The 10,070-nt window shown below is 37.3% G+C and overlaps 1 protein-coding gene across 1 annotated transcript; it reads right to left on the bottom strand.

Moving 5' to 3' along the window:
- Positions 1–16: 16 nt before the first annotated feature.
- On the bottom strand, positions 17–6,306 carry prkrip1 (PRKR interacting protein 1). Its single transcript, XM_081365712.1, has 6 exons — positions 6,082–6,306; positions 5,891–5,969; positions 3,161–3,261; positions 870–955; positions 723–784; positions 17–410 (listed from the first exon to the last, which is right to left on the bottom strand). The coding sequence occupies exons 1-6, from the start codon at positions 6,283–6,285 to the stop codon at positions 319–321; spliced, it is 624 nt and encodes a 207-aa protein (XP_081221838.1). The 5' UTR covers positions 6,286–6,306; the 3' UTR covers positions 17–318.
- Between the last annotated feature and the right edge of the window lie 3,764 nt (positions 6,307–10,070).

Raw genomic sequence — 10,070 nt, 5'->3', positions numbered from 1 at the left:
TTATACAACACATTATAAGGTGCATTACAAGCATATTTAATGCTTCATTATAAATGAAGACTTCAAGTAAAGTGTTACCAAATTATTTTATCGACACTCCAGTGAAGAAAAACATAGTTTTTCAAATGTCTAAGTCAAGTGTTGAACATCAGACCACATCAACCTCAAGCGTTTAACATCAACCATAAAGGATGCCAGAGCACTTCTGAAACATTACAAAGAGTGTTGTCAGAGCACAATCTGATAATCGTTCTCTGCTTGAGGTGTTTTAGGCATCACATGGTAATATATGCTGGATATTTCCATTCCTTCATTCGTTCACCTCTTCCCCATGATGAAGCTGGGCACTTCTGCATCATCATCTCGTTCCTCTGCCTCAGAAGCCGAGGAAGACGACGACTCCTCAGAGCCTGCTGACACAAACACCGCTTAGATGAAAGCTAAAATGACCTAAACTCATGATGATAACCTGTGCTGTCAATCAAAAACAGCATATATATTAAATATTCACATTTATGATGTTACAACACTGAGGCATTTATTTAGGATTTAGCCTTTTTGCCAAATCAATTAACTGTTAACTATTATTAATATAAGAATTATTTGCTTATTTAGTAGATACCTTCCTGTTTTTGCTAATAAAAAAAGGCCACTGTGATTAAATTCAGTAATACCACAGAAAATGAACAAGGGAATGAAAACTTTATTTTATTATCTCTAACCTTCTTTCTGGCTCTCCATCTTGGCTTTCTTGGCCATCAACTTCTTTTGCTTCAACTTTTCCCTAAATGACAAAAGAAAAATTGAGATTTAGAAACTTGGAGCTTTCTAGAGATTCTGAATCAAACACAAGATGGTATTTTGCAAACCTCTTCTTTCTGCGTTTGGCTGTTCTTTCCACAGCAGCCTCTTGGTTTTCTTTCACCTTCGCAATATAATCTTCATCCAGCTTTTGCTGCAAAAGTGAAACAAATTAAATGTGAACCAATATTTGGTAAACTCCATCTTGAAATATATATATTTTTTTACTCTTGAAAACAGACCCCATAAATATTTAACAACATTTGATTTTAATAGAGCGGTTTAAAGTCTTCTGAAGAGACACAATCTTTTATTCACACAAACATCTAAACATTACACTGGCAAACTCAACTCAATATTGATCGTCACAGCAACAGCAAAATATACATCTGAACCCGTGAGCTTGAGAGAAGAGCACATCCACCGCTACTCTGACGCCACACCCAAATTCAGTTATTTAAGCCTCTACAAATAACAGGTAGAACTGCATTCCATCTCTGCATACGTCTGGGTTGCTTATAATGTTCATCTAGGTACGCAGTGTGTGCCATTTCACCAGATTCGTAACTTAATTTATAAATCTAAGCCAACTAGGGCTGTGTGATATTGAAAAAAAATGGATATCTTGATATTTTCTGGGATTTTCTCGATAACGATTATTAGACGATATTTTGCTGAGTGTGTTTATTGTGTTGGCACTTTGGCAGGTTTAGGACTGTCGTGGACGGCCAACTCCTAAAGTTTTTGTCAGTTCACTCACAGCAGTGACAGAAATTATTTTTTCCAATAAGTTTCAATTGATTTTTACCTAATATTGGCATTTTTACCTTTATAAAGCCATTTTTTAAACCTAATTATATGCACGCATCATCTTTTGTGTCAATTTCATAAATGTAATCAAATTCAATTATAAAAATAAGACACAACAGGGCTGTTGCCAAACAAATGAAATCAGTATCAACAAAATTCATCTTTGCAATATTGAATATTGAAATTATTTAAAACAAGAAAAGATACTTTAAATGTGAAACTGAAACCGCCAGTAGGTGGCAGCAAGTCACTAGTAATAAGCGAATCATTGAGATTCAACCGATTCATTCAAACGGCTGATTCATTCAAGGAAAGAAGCATTTGACTATCTTAATCTATCCTAGTCAACTGATTCATTCATAAAGCTGTAAGAAAAGATTCATTCATAAAGCTGTGCTAAAGAAACACCGCCGTGTGTGGCTGTTTTAAACTATTTTCTTTGGCATAATAGAGCAAAAGCAGGCAATATGGTGTCTAAAATGTAAGTCACTTAATATTAACTTCTTGTTTAATAAACTAATAAAAATCAATATCACATTTGTCATGCTGATATTTGGAGAAAAACTGTACTCTTGTGATATTTATTACTAAATGATATAAATAAAGACTAAATCGCGCAGTGAAAGCGTGCACTCTAAATGCGTACCTGCAATAGTCTAATCTACATCACGTATGTATGCATGCACTCTCTGGGTGTGTGTGAGGGATAGGCTATACTCGATAATGTCAAATCGCACATCGTTAAAACAACAATTATGATATTTTCGCAGACGATATATATATCGCACACCCCTAAAGCCAACACAGGAGAATACATCAGTTTGTAAACGGTTGTTCATTTGATTACTCGATTAATCGTCAAAATAATCGACCAATTACTCGATTGCCAAAATAATTGTTAGTGACAGCCCTAGTGTAAACTGAACTAGTGACATGCATACACACTAAAGCAGCTTCTAGTTAATAATCATATGCTGTAGTGGCTTTCCAATAAGCCAGGGCAAGGTAGTAAGATGTTCTTCACTCTTACTTTGGAATAAACACTGTCCACACAAAAACACAATTGTTTTTGTTTTCCCATGCATCTATGATAAGAACCATTCGTTCCCCCCCGATACAACCTTGTAAGTTAAACATGTGAAATTGAACAGGTGACCTACACCTACACCACTAGTCCACACCGCCATCTAGTGGTTGAACAATCATTTATTTTGGCTCCTACAAGTGCTTTAAGGCCTCATTATACTTCTGCGTCGGACCTACGCCGGAGCCTATACGCCGTAGGCAACGTGTTGGTTTTAATTTATACTTCTGTGTCGTTGTCCGCGTTGACGCGCACCTAGGGAGCATGTGAAACCCCGAGGGAGGGGTTCTGGCAGACCAATCACCGCGCTTGTGTCCGCGTAGAATTGACGCGTTGTTACATTTTTGGAGAGGTGCACGTCAGGGTACGCCGTAGGGTACGCGCGCTACACACAGCCTACGACGTAGCTACGGCGGCAGTTCGGCGCAGAAGTATAAAACAGGCTTTAGGCAGAAATAACCCTACCTTCTCAGATATTCGTTCCAGGAAGTCTTGTCTCTGATACTCTCGACGGCGCAGATGTCTATACACATGGAATTCACCACTGCCAGCGCCAGCACTGGAACCTGAGAAAATCAAACATTAGAGCACTCGCTAAAGACACACGCACATCTCCATAGCCCTGAAGAGTGGTGGGGTGGAGTTAAATACAATTAAATTACTAATAAATAAATTCTGGTATCCTGACATTATTTTGTGGGCAGAAATTCTGGGAATGTTGGAATCAATGGACAGGCATTGGACATTAAAGAGTATGTACTAGACAAAATATGAACCCATATGAAAACTTGATATTACAACATAAATCAACAAACATATTGGGTCATTCACTGTTAGAGGGTTAGTTTAACCAAAAATGAAAGTTCTGTCATCATTTACTCACCATCATGTCTGTTCCAAACCCGTAAGACTTTCATTCATCTTCGAAACACACGTGAAGATATTTAAAAAAATATCTGAGATTTCTGTCCCTCCATTGACAGCTATGCAACTACCACTTTGAAACTTCAAAAAGGTCATAAAGAGACTGTAAAACTAATCCATATGAATTGAGCGGTTTAGAGCAAATTTAAAGAGACACGACCGCTTTATATGATGAACAGATTTAATTTAGGCTTTTTTTCACATTTAAACATTCATCAACGCACACATCAGTTGTGGTAAATGAAGCTCAAGCATGTTCGCTTGACTTGCGAGAACCAATGAGGTTCATTCTCGTGTTAAGCATCACGTTTGAGCTTCCGCAAGAACCAATGAGGTTCATTCTCGTGTTACGCATCACGTTTGAGCTTCCGCAAGAACCAATGAGGTTCATTCTCGTGTTACGCATCACGTTTGAGCTTCCGCAAGAACCAATGAGGTTCATTCTCGTGTTACGCATCACGTTTGAGCTTCCGCAAGAACCAATGAGGTTCATTCTCGTGTTACGCATCACGTTTGAGCTTCCGCAAGAACCAATGAGGTTCATTCTCGTGTTACGCATCACGTTTGAGCTTCCGCAAGAACCAATGAGGTTCATTCTCGTGTTACGCATCACGTTTGAGCTTCCGCAAGAACCAATGAGGTTCATTCTCGTGTTACGCATCACGTTTGAGCTTCCGCAAGAACCAATGAGGTTCATTCTCGTGTTACGCATCACGTTTGAGCTTCCGCAAGAACCAATGAGGTTCATTCTCGTGTTACGCATCACGTTTGAGCTTCCGCAAGAACCAATGAGGTTCATTCTCGTGTTACGCATCACGTTTGAGCTTCCGCAAGAACCAATGAGGTTCATTCTCGTGTTACGCATCACGTTTGAGCTTCCGTAAGAACCAATGAGGTTCATTCTCGTGTTACGCATCACGTTTGAGCTTCCGCAAGAACCAATGAGGTTCATTCTAGTGTTACGCATCACGTTTGAGCTTCCGCAAGAACCAATGAGGTTCATTCTAGTGTTACGCAGCACGTTTGAGCTTCCGCAAGAACCAATGAGGTTCATTCTTGTGTTACGCATCACGTTTGAGTTTCCGCAAGAACCAATGAGGTTCATTCTCGTGTTACGCATCACGTTTGAGCTTCCGCAAGAACCACAAGTTTTTTTTTTATTTCTTTATGAAGCGACAAAGTGGTAGTTGCAATGGAGGGACAGAAATCTCAACAGATTACATTTAAAAGATCTAAAATTTGTGTTTCGGAGATGAACGAAAGTCTTATGGGTTTGGAACAACATAAGGACGAGTAACACATTTTTGGGTGAACTAACCCATACATTTACATATAATCATATAGCAGACGCTTTAGCAACTTACAAATGAGGAGAGCAATCGAAGCAGTTAAACTAACAAATTATCCCATAAGTTGAGTTGCAATTGCAATTTTTTTTTTTAAACCGAGGGTGTTAGCCAGTCTCAAATCGTGGAGACAGCTCAGTGCCAAAGGCATGAGTTTGGGGATGGACTACCTGTTGGTGCAGCCAGTGACAATATGGGGAAGTTACTATTTGATGCACGTCAAACAAACAAAACTAGTGGTTTAAAAACAATTCTTTGAAATGCACAATCCAAATACTCTGAAAGCTTTTCTTGAAGCTTACTTATTCAGCGGCGCCACAACATCACTCAGCCGAACATACAGCCACCTGTAGTTTCTGATTCCCGATTCTTTATGAGCAGTTCTTCTTTAGTGAATCAAAAACGTTTGTGAAACATTTGAATCGTTCCTGAATTCATTTCATTCACTAAACTGCAATTGCAAATTCACATATGATTGAACCAAGAAGTGGTACTAATATGTTAAACGGACCTGACTTGTGACATGTATGTTTGTCATGAATTTATGAAAGTTAATCAGTTGAAAATGAATGAGGTTACCACAACCACACGTTTAATTACATGAGATTTTACTTAATATATTTATGACCAATTATTGGTTATTATTATTCTCTTTGCAAGAATTGTATTAAGTTTAAACGTTTCTTTTGCGCTATACCGGCCCTGCTAAAATCTGCAGTTATCTCAATTGGAAACTCAAACAAAAAGATCACTCAACTCAAAAATCATATTTTTTTCTATAACGTTACATATTTCTAACTCAAAAGTACTAAAAGAATCGTTAATGGTGCTTTTAATAAGGCACCTGGGTCGTTCTGAGAGCGAATCTTTACATTTCTTTCGATTCCCATGCCTAGATCTGAGAGAGTAAACAAACGACACAAACCCATCACATCCCGCACAAACTCTGGTGGAGCGCGTGGGTTCCAATCCTTGGGTCTCTCTGGTATGGGTGCAGGTTTATCCTTAAAAACACAATATAAAACATAGCACTGTTTGGTGTGCAATGCAAACAGTTCGGTAGCACCATTACTACTCCAACGAAACCCGCTAGTTTGATGTAAAGCTTTAACTCACGGGATTTCGCATCAATCTCTCCAACTTCAAGCGCTGCTCCTCTGCTGGAGTTTTGGCGATAATGAGAGGCTGAGACTCTTTTCTAGGAGCTTTCCCTGATCGGGCATCTTTCTTCTCCTCCGCCATGATCCTTCCAGCGTCTTCTTCTTCTTCGAGAAGATCTTCGGGTCTTTTTTGTGGTAGATCACATATCTGAGCCCACATAGTGCCACCTATTGGACTGATGTGGATCTACATCGATTTTGGGTATAAAATAAATAGCACATGCAAACGACTGGATGTAGTTTTGCATTGATTGTTAATAGTATAAGTCTCCGTCTGAGTTATTATATCAAATAAATATATAGTAGGCATATACAAGACATTAAATAGAAAATAAACCATGCATCCTCCAGATGTCATCCCCATAATCCCCACTAAAATTAACATGGTTTTTTTTGGACATGTAACAATGTAATTAGGTAATAGTAGGCCTACCAAATTGTCGGTAAATCTGTTTCGAGTGAATCGGTTTGTTCTTGCGTCTCGTCTATGCAACGTTGGAAAATCCGATTCATCATTTCTGGTGAATCGGTTCGTCTCAAACTTTCCGCTTTAGTGAAGATGTGACAATCCACTTTGCTTTCCATATTTACTTACGTTAAGTGCCTCTATTAGGTTTTTATTTAATTTATAGTAATCATGTTATTCCTTTTCACTGGATTATGTTTGGATGTTTATGTTTTTGCAAATGTCACAAACAAATTCAAAGTTCATACGACTACCAGTAGGGGGCGCATTGCGGCAGTCGTAAGCGCTACGTGGAGGTCGCAGGTGCTAACAATTACTTAAAAGAATAGTGAAAAACAAAATAAAAACGTTGTCATCATTTACTCACCCTCAAGTTGTCACAAACCTGTATGTATTTCTTTCTTCTGCTGAACACAAAAGAAGATATTTGGAAGAATGTCAGTAACCAAACCGTTGATGGACCCCATTGACTTCCATAGTATTTTTTCCCCCTATGGAAGTCAGTGGTCCATCAACTGTCTGGTTACTGACATTCTTCCAAATATCTTCTTTTGTGTTCAAGCAGAAGAAAGAAATTAATTCACCCTCAACTTGAAGGTGAGTAAATAATGACAGAATTTAATTTTTAAGTGAACTATTCTTTTAATTTTCCTCTTTTATGAAGAAATGGGAAATTCTTTAACATGTACAAAATATTCTTTGATATAGCCTACCTTTTCAAATGGAGGATAAAGTATCCTGTGTCTTTGTAACTGGGCTTTTCTTCTCTTGAGTTGCTTTGACTTTGCCTTTTGTTTAGTTTTTTGTAATAAAAATATTTCAAATACATTTTGATAGATTACGTGATTCGATTCATTCTGAAATGATTCGTTCAGTCGGTTCATGCAAATAAACAGATTAATCCTAATAAAGATCTTTCTTTTCGAAAAGGTTTTTGTCCCAGAACAAGATTATAGGTACATTATAGTTTGATGTTGTCTTTGTAATCGAATTGATTGATTGATTTGGTGATTGATTGATTGATTGATTGATTGATTGATTGATTGATTGATTGATTGATTGATTGATTGATTGACTTCAGCTTCCACAACACTGCAAAGTCTTGGAGAAAGTTACTAAATCTTGTTCCTTTAAAAGTATGTTGATTATTGTGTTTAGTGTTCAAAAACGTTCACAACTTATTTTCTGAAATCCTTCAAACATCATTCACATCGTTCATGTGATACACCTTGTTTTCCACTGTCTTAATCTTGCTAACATAATTTCCTCTTTGTTTCATCATAACATATCATATCATATCATATCATATCATATCATATCATATCATATCATATCATATCATATCATATCATATCATATCATATCATATCATATCATATCATATATCATATCATATCATATCTCATGCTATATGCCCAAAAACATGCTATTGAAAAACATGATTTTATTTACTCATTTTTTTATTAGTGCTAGTCATTCCAGAAAAGCTGCAGTTCATCCAGGAATATCATCCTTATTATAGATATCGCCTCACCCTTCCTCAACAGGACGCATACAGGCAGGGCAAGGTCATCATTTCCATTGCTTGCCAGCTGCCACCCCTATTTGTTCAGAGTTGTATTTAGATGCACATATAAATTAGGATGCATATCTGCCACATCTGTTTTTAGATCCTAAAACCACCTGTAGTATTTCAAACTGGAACATAATTTTATGTTTATTTCATGCAATACAATATTCACTTGCAAATCCTTTCATTCAAAATACTCTCAGCATCATTCAGAACTGGTTTGGAAAATATTTTTTCTCCCAACATGTCGCGTGACCCAACAGGCCTATTAAAGACAATCCACATTGGCCAACATAGTCACCATGTGATTCACCACCGTCAACTCGTAAAGCACTAACATGTTTTGACAATGACATAACTGTCGCCGTATACCGTCTTTCCCTCTTTTGTGGCAGGAAGTGAAGACAGACATTAGTGAGTGGTGAGGCAACAGAGAATGTTTTATTTGAAATAAAATGAAATAAAATAAATTAAGTGTGAAACAGAAAGGTGTTTTGTGTCCTTGTTATGCTAGGGGGACCTAATTTGCACATTATGTCAATGCCAGCGGTATGTGATGTTAAATGCATTAGTTCCCAGGCTGCAACATTATAATCATCGCGTATAGAGTTTTTTGAACATGATATCTCAGCAGAGAGGGGCTGTTTTGATTTTATAGTTATCATTGCAGTGAAATATTCAGCAGAATTCAACCATAGCAGTATCTCACATCACCACTCGGCCGTGTTTGCCAGATCTGGCCCAGCCTAACAGATCCACACAATGCCGCTGTTGATTTTCCGATTACAATCACAAACGGTTTGTGTAGGGTAATTCCTCAAACATGCTGGAGCGAGCTAGCATCATGATATTGCCCCCATACAGCATTTGTCTCTTCTTTTTTTTTCTTGTTTTACAGTAAAATACCAGGTTAAATTTTATTTAGATGGTCCACTTTGGACATTCTTCTAACTATAAGTAGCTTTGCAACTCAACTAACTCTCATTAGAATATTAGTAGGCTGTTAGGTTAGGGATAGGGTTCAGGTTGGGAGAATAAGTTGACATGTTGCTAAGTTACTTGTAGTCAGTGAATGTCTGTTGGTGGATCATCAAAATAAACTGTTAGCAGATATTAAGCAGACAGTCTACTAATGAGAGTTAGGTGACGTAGGTGCAAAGTAACTTAGTAGGCCTAGAATGTCTAAAGTGGACTTTTGAAATAAAGTGTTACGTATATCTAAAATTGCGTATGAATAGTGTAAAAAGTTTCACCATACTTCCCAGTTGAGTATGACAAGTTCCTTAAGTGTTTAAATAGACAATTGAGGCATTATCTAATTAAATATGCACTCATTTGCATACATTTCCATAACAGATATCTGAACACTGGAAAAAGCAAGGTTCAAAATTCTTGTTTCATTTTGTTGACATTTAGATTAAAAGGTTTTTAAAAAGGGATTTAAGACTAAAACATTAATTAAATCAGGAAAATGATAAATGACATATAACCTCCAGAACAGTAAATTTAAATACAACTGTAAAGTTTGACATATAAGTGAAGTTTCTGACCATTAAAAAAAATTGCCACATAGACAAAGTGCGAAAAAGGTTTTCTTTCTATTTATATAGAATTGATTTTCAATTGAAAGTCAGTATGCATTTGTTTTCTGTGTTTGTTAGCATTCAGTGAGATGTTGAATCCTGCCTGAGCCGGTTGAGTGCACTTGCAGTCTTGATTCATTAATGCCCTTGAACGTCAACTTGTAAAGCACATTCTTTACACACTATGTGTGTGACACAAACCAATCCTGCTCTCATAAAAGCTCATAGTGTCACTTCTTAGGACTAGCATGTCACTGCCTGTGCGTTGACTATATGCCTCCAGGGCAAGTGCGTCCGCTCTATAGAATGATGTGCCCTAGAAGCAT

This window comes from Scardinius erythrophthalmus, assembly GCF_964197995.2.
Source record: "Scardinius erythrophthalmus genome assembly, chromosome: 5".
Taxonomy (NCBI): Eukaryota; Metazoa; Chordata; class Actinopteri; order Cypriniformes; family Leuciscidae; genus Scardinius; species Scardinius erythrophthalmus.
The sequence above is the reverse complement of the archived record's forward strand: the minus strand, read 5'-3'. Positions and strand labels throughout refer to the sequence as shown.